General features: G+C 37.4%; 2 protein-coding genes across 4 annotated transcripts in view; one reads left to right on the top strand and one right to left on the bottom strand.

The window, feature by feature from the left end:
* LOC116073223 (protein NPAT) overlaps positions 1–21007 on the bottom strand; it is a 39235-nt gene extending 18228 nt beyond the window's left edge. For both annotated transcript variants that reach the window (XM_031344962.1, XM_031344964.1), the window contains exons 1-10: positions 20837–21007; positions 13038–13156; positions 9439–9499; positions 8180–8252; positions 6253–6293; positions 5437–5661; positions 4039–4126; positions 2493–2577; positions 1326–1417; positions 1150–1237 (exon numbers count right to left, since the gene is read on the bottom strand). In XM_031344962.1, coding sequence (XP_031200822.1) covers positions 1150–1237; positions 1326–1417; positions 2493–2577; positions 4039–4126; positions 5437–5661; positions 6253–6293; positions 8180–8252; positions 9439–9499; positions 13038–13156; positions 20837–20873 — 909 coding nt within the window. In that variant the 5' untranslated portion in view covers positions 20874–21007. The remainder of the gene's footprint in view (positions 1–1149; positions 1238–1325; positions 1418–2492; positions 2578–4038; positions 4127–5436; positions 5662–6252; positions 6294–8179; positions 8253–9438; positions 9500–13037; positions 13157–20836) is intronic.
* Positions 21008–21282: 275 nt separating this feature from the next.
* Atm (ATM serine/threonine kinase) overlaps positions 21283–21718 on the top strand; it is a 103625-nt gene continuing 103189 nt past the window's right edge. The window contains exon 1 of one of the 2 annotated variants that reach the window (XM_031344961.1): positions 21283–21465. The gene's annotated coding sequence lies outside the window, so the exon portion shown is untranslated. The remainder of the gene's footprint in view (positions 21466–21718) is intronic. The other variant, XM_031344960.1, reaches the window with a different exon arrangement.

The following is a 21718-nucleotide window of genomic DNA, read 5'->3' as shown; positions in this document are numbered from 1 at the left end:
CTACAGCCCCAAAATTAAGCCAAGTGTCAGGAGTGGAAGAGACTGGCACCAGTCCTACACACCCACGAGACAAAGCCACAGTTCTCTAAAGCCTCAAGGCAAGTGGAGGTTTTGGTGATCCAGTGAGTGCTCCATTGTGCCCGGCAGGCCAGCAGGGAGAGAAGGCCTACTTTGTCACTTGCAGTATCTTGGAGGGCTAAAAGTAGACACTATATTGAGACAGAGTCTACGAAGATGAAGTACCCTGAGACCAGAAAACGAGGGATAATCACACGTCAGGGATCCCAGAATCAACTTCACACATATAAAGGGTGGGAGAGCTGAAGGAAGGAATTCTAGGAATAATGAAGATAAAGAAATGTTGAAAAGTGCTTGGCTTAGACAGTGAAAGATATAGGACATATATAAAAAAAATTGAAGCAATTTAAAAAAAAAATCTATCTTTTTAAAAATCTACCCCATTTAATCTATGAGTAAAGAGATTCAGGGTGGGAATCTCTTGGGAACTTCTGTTTCCTATGATCTCTGCTGGTCCGAATCCATACCGCATAAGTGTCTTAGATCTGACAGAGCTGTCTTTATTTCAGCTTTTCTCATCTCTCGGTCTGTGGGTTGCTCAGGTTTTCCCACTACCTACTCTAGGGTAGCCAATGGTATACAGGATATAGTTGGCAATAGTCCTCCATAAACTGTTCTCTGTGACTAGGTGAGCCTACCATCACCTGATAAGTTCAGAGCTGAGATCTCTGGAACCATCTATCTGCTGTTAAGTTTGCTGCTGTAAGAACTAAGAAGCCTGAAGTTTCAGCAAATTACTTCATGTCCATTGCCACACCTTTGGCAAGGTATTTAATGTCTATAGAGTTTTCAAAGTATGGAGGCCGGTGCACTTAGACAATCTCAGTACCCTGTGTTTCCTCGACTCCCATAATTCCAAGACATCTGCTGGCTTGAACATTGCATTCTCTATTCAAATGTGTCCAGAAACAGATTACATTTGTAATGAATGAACAGTCTATTTTAATCACTTTAAATTAGATTGAATACATGTAATATTTTCACAGTGATTTTAAAACAAAACCAAAATACTATTTCATTCCGACTATACTTTTCTCACACTTTCTCACACTAATATCCCCACACCCATACCGGAAGTCCTAGGAGTTCATCAATTGACGTTTCTGGCTCTGTCGGGTTGCTATCTGTCTGTTTAGGTACTTGAGCAGTACTACTATCACTGTAACAAAGAAAAGGAAAATCAAGAAAACAGTTAGTGCAGTTGGGTGATTAGATAAAAACAATCAGATTTGAATCATATAGCTCACCTAGTCAAAAACTTATTTATGTTTTCTGCTAGTTTTTCTTGAAGAGATTTGTTGCTTAATATTTTCTCTCTTGCATTTTCAATGACCATTTGCTGAAAAAGAAAATCAAAACTAGTAAAAGATAGGAAAGAGTATTACATTATTCACGAAAACCCAACTCAACCAAACCAAACCCAAATCGCTTTTTGTGATCACATTTTTTTTTTTTTTTTGGTCTGAGCAACTTGAGGAGCTGAGATAAAATTATAAACTGGAGTTAGGAATTTATGTTCAATTTGGAACATATAACAAGATCTCTATTCTAAATAAATAATTAAAAAGACAAAATGTCACAAAACCAAATCAATAGCAGTGGCTAGTTTTGATAAACATCAGTAGAAAGAAACATAAGTTCTGGTGCCTCCATCTGCATTCAGACCAAAGTATTTTGCAATTCAGAAGTGTTGTCACAGATCTTTCACCAACTTGGTCTTCACCATCCAGAATGCAGTTCTACACTTTTTCCTATGCCACACAAGGTCCTCAATTATCTGATCCTGGTAAAATGTACAACTAAATTGCAGGAACTAGCAATCACAAATAATTTTTACTTGGTACATTTGCCACATGTGTGTTCTCTAATTTGCTACTTTCCAGTTACAATTCCCTACTCCCTAGGCAATCCTGTTGTTCTCATATTCATACCAAACACATAAGTACACCTAACTATTTATACATACATCAGTGTTGTTTTTTTAAAAAAAAGATTTATTTATTATTATAAGTAAATACACTGTAGATATCTTCAGATGGGTTAGAGGATGTCAGGTCTCATTAAGGGTGGTTGTGAGGGCTGGTGAGATGGCTCAGCGGGTAAGAGCACCGACTGCTCTTCTGAAGGTCCTGAGTTCAAATCCCAGCAACCACATGGTGGCTCACAACCACCCGTAATGAGATCTGATGCCCTCTTCTGGTGCGTCTGAAGACAGCTACAGTGTACTTGTAATAAATAAATAAAAAAGAAAACCAAAAAAAGGGTGGTTGTGAGCCATCATGTGGTTGATGGGATTTGAACTCAGGACCTTTGGAAGAGGTCAGTACTCTTACCTACTGAGCCACCTCGCCAGCCCCACATCAGTGTTTTTAAACTTGAGAATATTTCAACTGAATTTTAGGAAGGTCACTTACTTTTTCTACTGTAAATGCATTTGGATCCTGAAAATTCCTTGATGAATGCGGTCCAGATGACGTGAAACTTTTCTTTTGTGATTCACTGAAATAAATTATAAAGCTTGTATTTTAGTACCCGTTTAATAGATCAATGATTATATATATATACAAATTTTGAGATTATTGTGGTAGTAGGCACATTTTTTTCTCTTTTCATAAGAACAAAGTCAGAAAAGCAGTAAAGCAGAAAAGCATTACCAGACATGGATTCAGATGTAATGAATTTGACTTCTATTAAAAAACAACAAAATAGGGCTGAAGAGATTGTTCAGTGGTAAAGAGCACTGACTGCTCTTTCGAAGGTCCTGAGTTCAAATCCCAGCAACTACATGGTGGCTCACAACCATCCATAATGAGATCTGATACCCTCTTCTGGGGTGTCTGAAGACAGCGACAGTATATGTACATATAATAAATAAATAAATCTTTAAAAACCAAAACAACAACAAAAAAATAAAGATGAAAAGGAAAGAAAAAGAAAACGAATGAAAAAACAAAAAATAACCCCCGCCCCCCCCAAACAAAATTAGCTCTGTGGTCTTAGGTGTATAAACTTTGTACTTTTATCCCTTTTTCCTTCTTTATTTAGTGGTAATGAGAATTTATCCTAAGACTTCACACATGCTATGCATGTTTTCCCAGTAAGCTACATTCTAAACTCCACCACTTATCTTATGATGGGATGTGAACCATTTTATTAGAGAGTTTATGAAAAAAGTTTTAAATATTCACGGACTTTATAGTAAAAAGTTCAAAGTTTCTGAAAATATTATTAATAAAGTATTACTATTTTATGTGGTTGAGAAGTTAAAAACTCTAATCAAAAAAAATTATTGGGCCAGGCGGTAGTGGCGCATGCCTTTAATCCCAGCACTTGGGAGGCAGAGGCAGGCTGACTTCTGAGTTCGAGGCCAGCCTGGTCTACAGAGTGAGTTCCAGGACAGCCAGGACTACACAGAGAAACCCAGTCTCGAAAAACCAAAAAAAAAAAAAAACCCAACCAAACAAAAAAAAAAATTGGTTGGCAGATAAGAATCAGATAAAAGCCATTTAGAACTCTGACTGCTGATATTTTTTTTTAATACAAGCTGAAGAAGAACAGGAAAAATATACATGCTTTCATGATTTAAAGCTTCATAATTCTTGTGGACCATAATACACCTAAAAACATGCTGTCATGATTTAACTCCATGTATTCTTTTGGATCATAAAAGTAACATTATACTCATTTAGGAAAACACTGTACAAATGAGTTAAGACCTGTCATAAGCTATACCATTATTCTGCACATCACCACAGAAAGTTACTCAACAGTAAGTTATAAACCATTGATTAAAAGACACATCTCATATTCAGGGAAGTCACAATATTGGAAAAGATGTGTTTGGAATGCTTTTCAAGAATCTAAATTTACTAATTTATTCACAATATAAATATTCACTAAGTTGTCTTTTGTCTGTTTTTAAGTGTCTATAGACAATGCACTGATTATATAAAATGTTACCTTTTACGCCTCCCAGGAGACATTAGACTGCTTTGAGTTTTCCTTTCCTGAGGACCAGGGACAACATTCAAAGACTCTCCAGCTGTATCTTAAGAAAGCACAGTAAGCCAAAGAAACACAAAGTTTATTAACTTGTAATGAGATGACAAGCATTAGATACTGACTATTATTGTATATTAAAACCCAAAAAACATTTTCTGAGTACAACTATGAGCAAGGCAGTATACAAGATGATAAGATGAATGCAATATGGTCCCTATGTACTTGACACAATAGGAAGGAAACACAAAGGAAAAAAGTATAAGAATCAACTGAATGCTTCTAGTATAGAACAGGGTTTGGCGAAAGATAGAAATGAACAATCTTTTTGTTGTTGTTATTTTTCAAGGCAGGGTTTCTGTGTGTAGCCTCGGCTATCCTGGAACTCTCTCTGTAGACCCAGCCAGCCTGGAAGTCAGAGACCTACATGTTTCTGCCTCCCCAGTGGTGGGATTACTGGCATCTCCACTATGCCTGAAATGAGCAGTCTTTTTTTTTTTTTTTTTGATTTTTCGAGACAGGGTTTCTCCATATAGACAGCCCTGGCTGTCCCCAAACTCAGAAATCTACCGCCTGCCTCTGCCTCCTAAGTGCTGGGATTAAAAGCATGCGCCACCATGCCTGGCTCGAAATCAGCAGTCTTAATGGGTGGCAAAATTACTCGACTCAGAAATAAGAGATGAACCCTGAATTCTAATACCAAAGCACATACTAAACAAGCTTCCTACTTCTTACTACCCTGTTTTCACTTCACCATGTATACATACACGTATACATACAACACACATACATACAACAAGCATGATCTGAATTAGACCATAATCACTACCTTTTTTCTAGCTCTAAGACTCAACTGAGAATATACAGAACATTCAGCACAGAAAGATGGTGGGATATTGGGGATATATTCCAGGACAGACTGACATTCACAGTAAACAGATGGTGAAATATAATGTATATTCTGCTTAAAAATACAATCAGGTCTTCCCAATTTAACTCCAAAACTGAAAATTAGATGAGTTCAAGACTGGCCTGCAGTTCAGTTAGAACAGAAAGAACTGTAGACTTCAGCTACAATGACTTCTAGATTTTAAGTAAAAAATATTTTTATTTGAAGGCATGTAGCTGATGACCTTGAATTTCTGATTCTCCTGACTGGTGGGATTACACAGGTGAGCCAGTTTTATATAACAGTGAGAAAAAAAACCCAGAGTTTTATGTTTACATTCTTGTGGCTGAACAGCTGCCTGCTGTCTTTACACGGTCTTTCATCTCTCTCTCGGGCCATGATTTTATATTATAGAAGTAAGACATAGCTACTTGGATGAACTGAATTTAAAGAATGAAACTTAAACTTACTAGTTACAGTATTTTGTGGCTGTGACTGGTTGACCACCACAATATTTGACCTCACTGGAGCTGAAACTTGGCCAGCTGGTTTAATAGCTTGTGTGGCTATCAAAGGAGAAGTAGTAAACTGTCCTGAAGCATAAGGTAAAACCAGTAACTCTGAACTGACAGGAGCTGCTTGAGATGCCAGCCATCGCTGCCGCTTGATTTCTGCAATTCCATTTCTTGTTCGAGCTGAAACACATGGGCATTACAAAATTAACTTAGTGTCAGGCGTTTCAGAATCTGACCAAGACACTATGTTGCATGGCCTATATGCTGTAACATGTTAGATTTATAGATTAAAAGGTAGCTTTGAAAAACATAAAATAACTTCATGCAACTATTTCATGTGAAACAAACTAAAATGAAAACATTACAACTTCATATACCCCAAAGTACACCTGTTTTGCCATAACCTATAATGTTTCCCCAAAATTAAAGATTAAGGATACTACTACTTGACATGCAAGAGTTAAACTAGGACATACTTTATATGTATATATACACACACAAGAAAATCACATATTTGCATATAGGCACATTCATGAACATATAGTTTTAACTTTGTTTTATATTACTGAGGATTAAATCCAGGCCCTATACATACAGTCTATACCCTATACCACTAAGCCACACTGCAAACTCCCTGAACTATGATACATGAACATGTCTAGTGACTGTACTACAAAAGAGTTAACTTAAAAAAAACATAGATGTATACTGTTAGTTAAAATGTTCAAAAATAGAGTGAAAAGTAATGTTGAACCTTGATGAAATACCAACCTCTCTGATGGGCAGCAAACCCTGGAGAACTTTGCATGCTCCTAACAAATGAAACATAGTAGTTACATTTTAAGTATGACTTTCAGATGAGATATGTTTTGGCTTAGTTACCATCAGACCTGAAGTAAATTATGAGCTAAAAGGTGGTTTCCCTCAGATAAAAAGAGTCTACATGTCTCTTGGGATATCCAACTGTGATTTCTTTAAGAAGAAAAGCAGAACCATATAAACACTCACACAACATAATTATGGTGATCAAATTCTTATCTAATCAGTATGCACTAGAATGCTCTGATAATAAGGTATAGCCTGGCCCAACCTTAGAAACTTGTTATGTTTAAGTAAGCTACATATAAATATAGCATTCTCAATTCAATTTTACTTTTATTTATTTACTTATATTTTGGTTTTTCGAGACAGGGTGTTTGTGTAGTCCTGGCTGTCCTGGAACTCACTCTGTAGACCAGGCTGGCCTTGAACTCAGAAATCTGCCTGCCTCTGCCTCCCAAGTGCTGGGATTAAAGGTGTGTGCCACCACTGCCCGGCTTCAATTCAATTTTATAATGACAGAAACTGTCCTAAAAAATGTGATTCACATATATCAATACTTTAGGATCTCAGAGTTCAAGGACATCCTGTTGTCATATCATGAAATTATTTTGTTGAACCTCCATATATGTAGAAAAGCACACATAGAAAATTCACAGTAGAAGCTAATTCTTTTACTGTAAATAATTGTTTTTAACAAAGATTTTAGGAACACACAAAAGTTTTGAGAAAACTTGGGTAAAATTAATCTTATTTTTTATCTACAACTTACCAAAACAAACACCTCCCACTAAACCCTCAAAACTCAGTGACTTTAAGAGACTTGAGTTGTAAAAGTCTTCTATTTTTGGTTATGTGTGTGCAGTATGTGTCCTTGGTGTACAGTGTGTGTACATGTGTGGCACACTCAATGAATGAAATATAGAGGTAATATTGGACTCTTTCCTTAATTTCTCATTACCTTTCTTTTTTGAATCAGATCTTTCATCAAAACTGAAGTTCTCAACATGGCTAGGGTGACTGTCCAATGGCCTTCAGGTTTTCAGGTGTTTCTCTTCCCTACTAACCAGTACTGGAGCTATAGGAACCCACCACTGTACACAGTTTTGTATCTAGTACTGCGAGCCAAACTCAGCTCCTCATGTTTGTATAGCAGATACTATTATAGTCTGTCACCTCTATAGATGCTGTAAAAATCTTTTGAAGATTATTTCCAAAGGCAGAAGAATGAGTTAGGCAAAGAAATATAAAGACAAAACTAGCAACTAAGATGTGGTTCACTGCTAGGATAAAACCATTTGGAGCCATTAGTCCACATAGAAGGTTAAAAATGAGGCCTCTATGGAAGTTATATGAAATATTCACTTGTAGTTTTGAGAGCAAGAGTTTTTCATTGAGAGGCTATCATCACATAAGAAATGTCCAGAACTTATAGCAATAGGGCTGGTATCTTTCCAAGGATGCTGTACCTGGCATTCCAAAGCTGTGAACTATATAAACAGTATAAGTATTCATACCATGAGAAAAAACTAGAAAATTCCAGAAAGAACCAATTAAGTCAACAATTTTCTGAATATGTAATGAAGAAATGGTTGTCTAAAGGAATTTGTATCTTGGTCTAAAGTATTTCTAAATTGGTATGCAAAGTTGGGGATGTCATTAAATTTTTGTATATTAAAATTCCCTCATGTGTAAATAATCTAATGAAAGTATCAACTTGTTTCAGCTTATTTTAAGTTTAGAATAAGAACCTCAACTACACTCTAGAAAACTCTGAAATTAAAAAGATGTTATAAGGATATATTAAAAGGTCTTAAGAAGTTCTATAGCCAAAGTGTATTTGCATTTATAAATCACCACATCTTAATGGGCACAGTACCTGATCTGAGAGAGTGTGTGGTCTAGCTTTTTCCACAGAGATGACATTATTGTTGGGACATCATTTGATGTTTCTAAATAAGAGGAAATAAACTCAGTTGAAAAAAATCATTTTCAATTTGAACAAAGACATAGATAATAACAGGAAAAAACAAAAACCTTGTCTCTAAGTTGTTGAAGTTACAGTGGAAATTGAGGCCGGGCGGTGGTGGCACACGCTTTTAATCCCTGCACTTAGGAGGCAGAGGCAGGAGGATTTCTGAGTTCGAGACCAGCCTGGTCTACAGAGTGAGTTCCAGAACAGCCAGGGCTACACAGAGAAACCCTGTCTTGAAAAACCAAAAAAAAAAAAAAAAATTGAGAAATAAACCTATTTATAACAGTATGCAAGTGTATAATGAGGTGGCTTTATTTTTTAAACCACAGAGAAGCAAAGCAAATACAAATGAGAATGTATATCTAAAAAACTTGTAAGGCTAATAATCTTATCTCTTCTTTGTATTAGAGAAAAGCAAACAATATTATCAGAAAGTTATACAAACTCTTATGTGTGCAAATTTAATCCTTGACATCTGTATTAAAAACATCTATGAGCAATACTTTTTATTGGGTTAAAGACTCAGATATAACATACTGCACCTAACACAATCCTTACACATCTAGTTATCATCAATAAAGGTAAAGCTACTTTTCCTCTGGCTATTATCTTATGACAATTAATCTAACAGTAATAGTTTTGATGATATGAAACAATGTCAAGAGAGTCCCCTCTGACTCATCAGAAATTTGAAGAATTATTATTTCATGTTGTTAACTATGAGCTAATTTTTTTTGACTGAGTCCTATGGGTAACCTCATATTACACAGAAGTCAAAATTAAATTATCAGTTCAAAGTATTTTAGCAAATAACACTGATTTGTTTATCAGTATAAATAACCTAGAGCTAAGTTTTATTTCATTTTAAAATATGAGTTTTGGCCTATGTTGGTAAGTTAACAAAGAAGTTTTAGAATTGGTTTTACTCAACATAAGCAGAAATAAATTCTGTTTCCCAGTAAAGTATGTATGTGTGTGTGTGTGTGTGTGTGTGTATCTTTTACTCACAGAGATCTGCCTGCCTCTGCCTCCCAAGGGCTGGGACTAAAGGTATGTAGCCCCACCACCTGGCTTAGTAAAATATGTCTTACCAGAATAAAATTAAGTTTTTTCAAGGTTTTTAATGAGACAGTATCTTAAAACAACAATATCCAAGTTCTTACCTTTTGCTTTCATAGCTACATACTCATTCAAAATTGTTGTCAAGTTTTTCCCAAATAAGGACTGAAAGGCAAAAAGATCCAAGCATTACCAAAACCATACAATTTACCACTTTCCCACCATAAAAGCCAATGAAAGATCTAGACTGCAGAAAATCCTGTGAGGAAAGGGTAGAGCAACAGGTTACCAACAGTCATTACAGGTATGTGTAGCATATCTGAGAGAAAGATCTCTGCCTGTCTGAACAGTGACACGAGTCCTTATGTAAAACAAGAAGCACAGTTATAAACTCAGTTCCAGCCAGGAGTATTTTGTTATACTGTTTAAAAGGATCCATGGAGAACCTGTTTTGGCTGACCTGAAAGCCATGTAAACCATGTAAAAATGAAGTTTTAAAAATAAGTGTATGCGAAATATCCTTCCTAAGGAGCAGTAGTACATTTTTGTTCTTATTTCTGTCAACAACATACCTACATGTCTTTCCTTCTCTTATGACTACAATTCATGAGTACTCTGTTATAACAGTATGATTATACACTTAAGGCTAGAAAAGAGCAAGGATTTTGGAAATAAGAGTTCTGATTTCAAAACAGTAACAGCATGGAACAAACTGACTGCAGACATACTAGTATAAAACTCTTATTTTGGACAACATTGAAGATATAAAAAATACTGAGAAAGATGTATGAGGCAATTATGTTCAATACTACATTATTTTTTCATCTTACTATAAATCCCAGGCTGGTCCTGGCTCCCTCAGTACTGGGGTTAAGGCATATGGAATGAGCCTGTATTCCGAAGTACTTGGAAGGTTAAAGCGGAAGGGCTGTAAGTCAAGTTCTGTTAGAGTTACAGAGAAAGTTCAAGACCAGCTCAAGTAACTTAAAGAGATCCTAACTCACAGAAGTAAAAATGAAACTGGGATACAGCTCAGATGGAGACTACTTAGTCACCACGAAGCTTGAGAAGGCAGATTTACTAAGTAATCACACCCTGGCTTTTTATTTCTTTCTAATAATGAAGTGTAATAAGTAACTAGTAAGTAGTTACTGCTCAATGATCGATGAAGAAATGGTTTCCCTCTGTATAGTAACAATCATCTCCACTGACATCATCTAGCCTTCCTAACACTGTGAGCCTTTATACAGCACCTCATGATGTGACTTCTACCATAAAATTATTTTCATTGCTACTTCAATAACTGTAATTTTGCTACTATTATAAATCATAATGAAAACATGTTTCTAGATGGTCTTAGGTGACCCCACTGAAAGGTTGTTTGACAGCCCCCCTCCCCCGGGGATTACAATCCACTGGTTGAGAACTACTGATGTGTTGAGAGACCAATATTCCTTCCCTTTGGCCTCTTAGCACAAGAATAAAGTCATAGTCACAGATTATCTCTTCCACTCCTTCTCTTTTTACAATTTCATTGTATTTCTTGTCTTCACTACTGTTCTGAAACCCAACTAAGAAAAATATTCAGTAATAGAAAGTAACACAGTAAATATCCATTGCTGTGCAATTATAAGAACTTTGTGCATTTAGTTTTAATGTTTAGAATCTCAGTTTACTTAACTGGAGAGAAGGTCCCGAGGGTTAGGGTATATTACCCTTTTAGAGGCCCAGGTTCAGTTCCCAGCACTAACACTGGACAACTGACAACTACCTGTAACTCTAGCTCCAGGAGATCCGAGGCCCTCTTCTGACCTCTGAGAGTTCCTGTATTCATGTGTGTATACTCTCATACAAACATGTACAAATATTCATAATCAAAAAATAAGTCTTTAAAAAAGGTATCTACCTTTTTGTACTTTATAATAAGCTTTAATTTAAGAGTTTTGTTTTAAAAATTTTAAAATTCAATGAAAAGCCTAAAGACTGTTTTAGAGTTCAGAAGCTCATTCTTAGTATCTTATAGTACTGGCATCTTATATAAACAAAATACTTTTATCAGCACTAAAAGTAACATTAGCATGAAACTACTGGAACTTATTCAGGGTTTGGAAGTTTTCTCTGAAATGTGAATCTAGAATTTTAGATTATACTTAAGCATTATGTTTTATTAGTTACTTCTGGTATGTGAGTTTTCCAGTCTTTTTCTTGATCTTGACACTTTAAAATGATACAGTGTTCTGACTCTTCAAGATTTATTTTATTTTTGTTTGAGTGTGCAAGTGTCCAGGGAAGCCAAAAGAGGGAGTATGATCCCAAGGAACTGCAGTAAAAGAAAGTTGTGAGGTGAGTTCAGTAAGAGCCACCAGACAGGGGTGCTGGGTATGAAAGAGCAAACGGGTGCTACAGCCATCTCTTTTAGTTCTCAAACTCTTTCAAATTATTCAGAATTGTTTGTGGTATTCCCAATCATTTTTCTACATAAAATTCAGAATTCAGCATGTTACTTTCTATAAAACTGTGGGGATTCTGACTGATCAATCTACAAGTGAAATTAGGGAGAGTTGACTCAACAGTACTGAATTGCTAATTTACACATACAATGTTCATTTTATTCACATTTTTTTTCAAGCAGCTTTTAGCCAACATTACACATATATTTTGTTAGGTTACTCAAGCATTCTGTTTGTTATTATAAATAGGTACTTTAAAAACTGAAAAAACTGTTCATTGCAGGTATGTTAAAGTAGAGTGGAATTTTGTGTATTTTGTATCCTACATACTTGGTAAACTTCAGCTTTGGAGATTCTTTTAGGCTTCTTACAGAAAAATGACCATTAATAGCTAAAATCCCACTAAGGAACTATCCTTAACATACATCTACTAATACCATATGAAACCATGTAATTCCAGAATATTCTCTTTATATTTAGATATCTAAAAAAGGTAACAATTTCTTTTAAAAGACTTTATTTATTTTATATATGTGAGTATTTACCATCACTGTCCTCAGACACACCAGAAGAGGGCATCAAATCCCATTGCTGTGGTTGTGAGCCACCATGTGGTTGCTGGGAATTGAACTCAGGACCTCTGGAAGAGCAGTCAGTGCTCTTAACCTCTGAGCCATCTCTCCAGCCCCATGACAATAACTTTTTAATTTAATTTAATTTACTTAATTTATTTATTTATCTTGGTTTTTCGAGACAGGGTTTCTCTGTTTAGTCCTGGCTGTCCTGGAACTCACTCTGTAGATCAGATTGGCCTCGAACTTGGAAATCCACCTGCCTCTGCCTCCCAAGTGCTGGGGTTAAAGGCATGCGCCACCACTGCTTCTTGCTGTGTAGCCCAAATTGGTCTGAAAATGATGATAACCATCCCCGCTTCAGCCTTCTAAAACCTGCAGTGTAGATGTATACCACCTGGCTAAATCTCTGTTTCTCAGTTATGCAAATTACACAGTGATAAGTCATGTAGCTTTTGCCAAAGTTGACTTGGCTGATGAATGACAAGGGTCTTGTTATGATGCCCAGGCTGTCCCTAAGTCCCTGGGCTCAAGTGATCCAGTGATTATCTTAGGTTTCCAATCGATAGGACAACAGACATATGGCACAGTTCCTCCTTACAAAGCTCACATTAAGGCTGTGCTTTACAGTCTTCTGTGTTGGTTAGTAATGAACATTTTCTGAAACGAGTAGTAACTTACCAGTAAGCAGGCTGGAATAAAACCTTCATCAGTACAGTGTTCTGCATATTCTTTTAAATTTGAACTTTCCAAAATAAAAGTCTGGCAAGTAGATGTGAGATTTTCTTGTTGTAAATAACCTAAATGAAAAGAATAAAAGTTTGAATACTTTCAGTAAACTCTGTACTCTTAAAACTGCTAGTCTGTAGGAAAACCGTAAGTGGAGCCTCAAGCAAAATATGGCAGTGTTTTACAGCCTTTCAGTAGGTTGTGTTCCAGTATAAAGCATGGTTATGACCACAAGTTCCTTCATAGGACCCAATTCTAGTTAAGCTTGTAAAAAGAGATCTTTGACAAAGTACAACCAGTACATAGTAAACTTGGAGAAAACCAGCAGGGAAATAGTGAGTAAGTGTATTCCACTACTCCATGACTTCCACAATAACTAGTTGAGGGGATGCATACATATGATGACTGGATTATCCAAAAACCACATTCTCTCAGGATCACTTATCTGTGTTTGACTAGCCACTTCATGATTTATCAAATCAAAGAGAGATCAATATATACCGTGTTAAAGGTCAAAAGGATATTCTTGATAGCAATTCCAATAAGAACTTCAACCTAACAAAGTGAAGGCTAAAGGTTGGTAACCATTTGGTCTGTATTAAAGTTATCAAAAAAGCCCACTGGAGGAAAAGAAAGAATAGTTTTTTTGTTTGTTTGAGACAGGGTTTCTCTGTATATCCTTGGCTGTCCTGGAACACACTCTGTAGACTAGGCTGGACTCACACTCAAGAGATCTGCCTTCCTCTGCCTTCTAGAATTAAAAGCATATGCCACTACCACCTGGCAAGAATAGTCTTTTAATAACTCATGATGTAACAATCTGCTTGCAAAAATGAAGCTGGTCCCCAAATCCCACTCTATTAAAAAATTAACCCCCCTAAAATAAAATACCTAATTGTAAACTCTAAGATTATAAAAATGTTTAGGAAAACAAACAACAAAAAAGAGAATTTTTTTTGGTCTTGGATTGAACAAAGATATAATGGTTAAACAATGATATATTCAGGTATAGCACCTGAAACACAATCAACCAAAGAAAGAGATAAGCTGAATATCAACATTTCAAATTTCTATGCTTATAAGGATAAGGCAAAGTAAAACAATAACTTTTAAAATGTAAGAAAATATTTACATATCATTTATGTGGTAGATGCTAGAAACAAAACTAGAACTTGAAAGGGACATTAATAAAAATACAATCAAAGAAATGAGAAAAATCTTTGCAAAGATAATACAACTCATGAAAAGACATTCAATTATACCATATACACTGGGACAGAAATTCTAATACCCATCATGACCTGAATCACTCTTGAAATCATGCTACATATGAAAGCCACAATATTTCAATTATATGTGATGTCCAAACAGCAAATTAATACATAAAAAATAGGTAACTGGAGGATGGGGAAACTGAGAGTGCCTGTTATCAGTATGTATTTTTTGTTGGAGATAGGCAAATGTTTTGGAATTAGTGGTCCTATTCTATATTAGAAATATTATAAGTCCCCAAAATTTTATATTATGTCAATTATACACTGCAATGAAAAAACCCAACCATAAATTCCTAACACACTATATGAAGCTTTCCGTGTTGCATTATAATTTTATTTTAGCTGTCTTAACATTCCATCTTTTCAAATTAATCTCATAAAGATTCTTTATAATATTCCCTTTGCTTATACTCTAAGTCTCCTGTGATAACTGTAAGTAACCCCCTACATTATTTAGCCTAAGTATACTTTCCCCATGCTGGTAAAATATAACAATCAAAACAGTGTTAGCTTTAGTAAATGATTTCTAAAGTTTCTTCCTATTTTAAAATTTTAAGGCTTTCTTCACTTAGAAATATACACATACTCAGTTCTAACCCAAAACAAACAAAAACAAAGCAGGAGCTGGAGATGAGGTTTTTGATTAAGAGCACGTGCTGCTCTTCCAGAGGCCTGGGTTCTGATTTTAGCACCCACACTGTAGCTATCAACCACTTTTAACTCCAGTTTCAGAAGCCTCAACATCCTTTTCTGACCCTATGCAATATATGTGTGTAGTACAGACAAACACACAAGCAAAATAGTCAAACACATACAAATAAATAAAATAATAAAAACCCAACCCCGATAAAATGGCCTACAAAGCCATTACACATGAGTTTGATAAAGGGAAGAACAGGAAAAAGGTCCTCTCATTTTAGGAACTGCCTTTATGGTTTGGGGCTTATCACTTTCTTCTTGAAGTTAACAAATAGGTTTGCTAACTTCTAACTCATATGAAGAAAAATAAGTACATATTCAAATATTTTCTGGACCATAAGAAGCATTTAGAAAAAAAAAACCAAACCAAAACAAACAAACAAACCAAAACAAACAGGCAAAACCTCCAAACAAACCCTTTATTTCAGATTATCCCTACTTTACAATTGCTATCATTGAAGATCATACTGCAATTACAAGAATTAAAACGATACATCTGGCCTAGCAAGCTAGCTTCAGCTAGTACAGTATCTGCTTCATAAGCCTGATGAGTTCGTGTGAACCCCACAGAGCACAGTGGAGGGAGGCAGCCCATCAGGAAAGTTATCTTCTGACCTCCACACATGTGCACATCCTCTCTGTCATATGTGGCTGTTTTCGTCTCTCACACAAAATAATACAATTCAACTGTAAAAAAAAAAAAGCCTTTTCCTGCTTGTGAAATATAATCAACTTTAAAAAATTTACTCAGTAATCCCGAAGTATTATTTGGATCGAGGGAGGATTTGGATGGACAGTAGTAGTCTGCAAACACAAATTTAAAACATATATAAACCTCTGAAAGCACCTTGGAATCGGGCAGTCAGAACTTTTTCTTCAGGTTTTGGATTTGGATTAGATCCACCAAATAATTTTTTTTTTCATCGTAGAGAGTTCTAATAGCATTAATCACCTAGATGTATTCAGTCACTTGAGAGTTGTGACAGGTGGTCGTTATGAAATAGGACTCCTAAACATTTTTCCTTCCTGGAGCACATACATTCCTAAGAAGTGGCATCATCCTAAAAGGGGGTAGAAACTGCTCCTCCGAGAAATAGGAAACTCTCATTTTTATGCAATAGAAGAGATAAATGTACAGTTTATTTGTGACATTAAAAATATTTGTGGGAAGGGTGGTTAGAAAAACTTTACAAAGACTCCTTAAAGGGTATGACAGTGAAAAGAAGGTTGTAAAGCAATGCCTTTAGACAAAAATTAAGATAATTTCTCCTCCATGTTCTAAAGTAAAAACTATGATTAACTGTGCTAGCATGCCTTGGGGAAAGAATATCAGATATGATAGTTCATGATACATTGTATTGTATTGCTTCTACTTGTTCTAGAAATGTATAGCCATCTAGAAATACCTGAGACATTATGTTCTACTCTCAAAATATGCTTTGGTAAAACTTGAGCTTTAATTTTTGGTTAGATTTGTTAAGTTTTGCTTTACTTTATCTTAACTCAAAAACAATGTTGAAAATGTTCAGTGATGCCATTGTTTATATGATTAACTGGTTATGTGCTACAAAAATTCCTATCCACCATCATTAACCATCTGACCATAACCAATTATCAAATCACATGACAGATAAAATCTTAACTATATCAAGGGGTTTTATAAATTGGGGAAACATTCTAAGAGCTTGGCCTTTTTAGGAAAAGACAAAAAGGAGCCCAAAGAAAGCATGAACCAAAGCTCTGTTTGTGTAAATATCTCCTTCATGCACTGATTCCCCAGCAATATTGATGGCTTAATATCCCCGAAAGAATATAATTTCTTAATAAGAACTAAATGTTTATTAAGAGAAGTATCAGTGTCTTATAGTACTAAATCTACAAAAATAAAATGTATGGCTTTAATCTACAAATGATAATTTCCAAGGAGTTAGAAGAGATTTCTTAGGAGAGGTTAAAAGCACTGAGAAAATAGGGATGACTTAGCTTATGGGAAGATACAGACTTAAGAATTTACTCCAAGCATGGAAAATTATTGTTCAAGGGGGTGATATGTCCCAAAACATTGGTAGCATATATGTCGGAATTTCTTTCGGTAACATGCCTAGTATGAGTGCTGCATAAAAGACTAGTTAACAAGCTTCAAATGAAAAGAGAAAATGGTTAAGAATCATAGAAAACTGGACTGGAGAGATGGCTCATCAGTCAAGAGTGTTTATTACTCTTCCAAAGGACCAGAGTTTGATTTCTGGCACCCACTTATGGTGGTTTACAACTTTCTGCAAATCCAGCTCCAAGAAACCTAATATCTCTGGGCTCCACACTCTCAAAATGTGTTGTGGGTTCATACACACTCATACACACAGAGATTAAAAATAAAGTAACATAAACATGAAACATTTCAAGTTATCAGCAGTAAGCGTAGGTATTATTCAAGATGTAGAACGATCACAACTGCATTCTGGTAACTGTTTATTATATCATTCATTGTCTTTACTATAAAAGAAAATAAAACCAACGGCTACTGATCTCTTAAGAATATGTCAATATTGGACCTGTTTGCCCTTAAACCAATTCTTTATTTTCTAGGATTGTATTTTGGAAGCTAGACCCTGCTCACCTATCAGCTAGCTTCCGGCTAAGTTTCTAGAAGGACAAGGACTTGTATCAGACTGGAATTCAGGAGGTAGAAGCCTTATTCCCTGATTGTCTCAAGAATCTTTGCTCTGAGTATAGACAGTCCCTTATCACAAGCCTGCAGTTTCACCTTCCACATGGTAGCCTCTGGGTTGCTTTATAGTCTCCTGGATTAGCATGGCTTCCTGCTGTGCTAACTAACCTATAAGTTCCCTCATTACATAAGCTAAGAAGCTTTTGTACCACCTGTGTAACCAATTCCCTCATTAAATCCTATCACATTAAACATTCGACTTAGTTTCTGTTTTCTGAATGGACGCCAACTCATAAAGAAACTAATCTATTTGTGAAATTGAAAAAAAAAATCTGAACCCTTCAGTCATGAAAGTGCTTCTTTTGTACATAAAACTTAACATTTTTGAAGTTTCTAAGAACTCTGAAGCTTGAATCCAAAAACTCTTGCTTGAATCCAAGATAGAGAATACTGAATAAGAAAGTTTCAGTTTAGGAAGAAAGAAAATTTAGCAGTAGATAGTAGTAACTAATACTACAAAACCATAAACTTAAAAAATTGCTATAATTATCAATTTTGTTATGTGTACCTTATCAAAAAAATCTCTACCCACCAAGAAAGTTACTTGAATAGGACAGTGGAGAAATTATCAACTGCAGCTACTTGAAAGAAATTTCTGGTATCACATTTGACCTGAACCTTTAATACGAGTATATTAGGAACACAAATATACAATATTTGGAAAAAATGTAAATACTTTAGTATACTGTAGTCTATCGCAAATATTGAAAAGATGAGGCCGGGTAGAAAGACAGAATAATCAGTTCCACAGAGCACTTCCTATGACATATTAGTAGTAAAAGCCAAACTGATGACCTAGAGGCAAGGCATCAAGTAATGTATCTTGGTCTCTACAAGGGTTTGAAAGATTCCATGGAGGCAGTAAATAGCTGGCTATGGATGAGTGGAGAGCGCTTAGGTGGATACTCAGTGCAGTAAGCTGAAGAACTAGAGGAAAGTGAATGAGTAAAGCTACTAAGCCACAAGCAGGTTTACTAGTAAGTCTACTGGGTGACCCAGGGCACTGAATAGTAAATCTACTGGGTGACACAGGGCACTGAACAATGTGAGAAAGGGGTTAGGAAAATGGTTTGGTATTAAAGGGTAAAAAAAAAAAAAGAAGTGAATGCTAAGTGAAATTACTTTTCCTCTTATGCTTAAAAAACTGGCAGTGTTTGGAACAGGACAACAGAACAAACAACGACAAAAACCATAAGCAATCAAGAGAGGCGGGTAAAGATGGTAAGGGGGTACAACAGAAGGGTCCAAGCAAGCAGTAAACCTGTAGATAGAAGTATCATATATATAAAAAGATGACGCTAAATCACAGAATTGAAAGTAGCAGGAGGCTTTTTTTGTATTCCAAGTTCAAAAGCAGTTCAATTTTTAGATGTTTCAGCAATATTTGTAACAAGAGTATACATGAATTGCAAGTAGAGTATGTGGAAAGACATCACAATTCCAAAACAGCATGGGAGGCCTGCTGGAATTCAGGGCACTGAAAGTGGAATCTGAATAACAAAGATGATTTTAAGGATGAAAAGCAACAACTTGAGTTTCTAGGCCCCAAGAGAAAAAGTTACAGCTTGTTAGTGGAGCAGAAATATAACTACTCCAATTAGAAAGACCCTGTCATTTCCTTAAGGTTTTCTTAACAAGGCAGGACTTTCTCTTCGGGGGATATGCTGACAGTATGTAAAGCCCCTTCCCACCCCCTTTCTTATAGCTAGGAAGGACATCCTACTGGTAGCTAATGAAGAGAAATCAGGGAAACATCCCATCAAATCTGAGGAAAAAAAAAAAAAAACAAACGGAAAACTACTCATAAAAATTATCCGCTTTTCAATGTTTATATTACCAAATTTGAGAAGTCATTTTTGAGGTTATGATCATGGAATTTTATATGGATCACAAAACTGCTAAAAGTCACAGTTCTTACCTAAACAATACGTACAGAGGGAAAACATACTGTGGTTCTACAGTATGAGCCTAATAAATTTAAAAATTACAAGAAAGCTAACTTTAAAAAATCACAGGCATAAATTCAGGTTAACTACACAAGTCTGATGAGGTAGAAAAAATAAACATTCACAACATTAGTTTTAGTATTTAAGTTTCTCCAAAAATGGACAGTAGAACCGTTCATAGTCTCTTAAATATGTCCTGCCAAACGTGCAATTTTTATTTTTTGGACAGGACTGGTCACAAAGCAAATGTTCGTAATGGCTGTGGAAACTATAGAAGGATTCCTAATACTTTGACCACTTTCTTTTAGAGATGTCGCAAATACTGTCTCAAAGTCACTGTCCAGTTCTGAGCCTAAGGGGTTCTTGTTCCTTGCAGAACAATCCCTTTTATTTTTTCAAAGGACAAACAACGAAAACAGTCTTTCACGTAGACAGTATTTCCCGACCGACCAGTGGTCTATAAACAAGCCCTTTTCGAAAATGGAGGAAGACAAGGGCTAGAACGTGTGCCACCAGGAGTCAGTCGTCGTACCTCTTAAATATTTGCTCAAGAACACGACACGCTGCCGTTCTGAAATATGCCATCGGAGTTTCAAGCCTCTATGGTGGGCCAGGAGTGTGGGGGACCTCCCAGTGTCCCAAATTCCCAGTGTTAAGGTCGGGTTATGGGTAAGGGCGTCGGGAAGTCTTTCCGCTACGCTGGGCGGCCAAGGAAGCGGGTTCCCCCCACCCCCATCCTCCATCCCGCTTTTCTTTTATCAGTCCGGGTTCTGACAAGGGGAAGGGTGGGGGACACGCAGCCTCGTCCATCGCGCTGACGACACTCCTTCAGGTGTCCCAGCGGGCCTGGCTGTGCCTGGGAATCCAGGCCCCAGGTGTTCCGCGCCGAGCTTCTTTCTCCCTTCGGCCGCCTCCATCGCGCAGCACGACGAGCAGGGACATCCCTACACCAGGGAGCGTCAAACGTCCGAGGCCGCCGAGGGACCGAGCCCCTCCGCTAGTCTGAACTTGGACGCGAGCAGACCACTCCTCAAAGCTTCCCCACCCCGAGCAACCCTGCCCCCAGCCCGGTCCGATCGCTCGCCCTCCCAGGCCGGCGCTTACCCAATACCAGCCTGGCTACATCCGAGGGCAACAGCATGATCCGAGCTGCACAGGGAGCCGACTGAAGGGACGAGACTCAACTCAAAGCAGACACGGCGACAGCCCCGGCGCCGCCGCATCTCCCGGTTCCTTCCACTGGCGGTGCTGAACCCGCGGCAATTTGTCCCGCCTCTTTCGTGCCACGCCAGCCAATCGCTTCCGCGGGAGACAGAAAGGCGCCGAAATGAAACCCGCCTCCGTTCTCCTCGGAGGCGTCGTCATTTCCGTCTGCGGAAGGTAGTGGCCTGAGGGGACCGGGTGGCCGGGTGTGGGAGTGTCGGCCCCTGGGCGGAGTTGCCGGAGCGAGGTCGATCGCCATTGGTGCGCGGTGCGCAGGCGCGTTTCCTCAGGCCGGGTGAATGTTTTGAGCGGAGCGAGTGTTTTGAGTTGGAGAGCGCGTGATGCCCACGCGCAAGCGCAGTCGTGCAAAGACGCCAGCCGACTTCTTCCTTTGGGGCACCCGGAGCTGTGCCAGCTTGCAGCTTTAGGACCGGAAGCGGGAAGGCGTGCGTGCACAACCAGCTGCTAGATCCGTGCACGCGGGAAAAGGCGAAGCGACCTGGGTGTGCTTCGGCAGGCAGAATGCAACGGTAGGAGCGAGGGACGAACGCTCGGGGACTTCTGTGAGGGAAAATTCTCTTCAGACCCCATCTTTCCTCAGCTTCCGAATGCCTCTGACCCTTTCTTTGCTGGACGGCTGTCATCTTCTCCCTCTTTCTGCAGACCCTGGGTGGAGGGAGCCTGAACCTTCCCTTCTGCGCGTCCTTCTTTCCTGTCTGTCACCTGAAGGGTTCTGGTCGATCTAGGAAATTTTTTTTTTTTTTTTTTAAATCTCATACTTTA

This window comes from Mastomys coucha, unplaced genomic scaffold, assembly GCF_008632895.1.
Source record: "Mastomys coucha isolate ucsf_1 unplaced genomic scaffold, UCSF_Mcou_1 pScaffold23, whole genome shotgun sequence".
In the NCBI taxonomy this organism is placed as follows: Eukaryota; Metazoa; Chordata; class Mammalia; order Rodentia; family Muridae; genus Mastomys; species Mastomys coucha.
The sequence above is the reverse complement of the archived record's forward strand: the minus strand, read 5'-3'. Positions and strand labels throughout refer to the sequence as shown.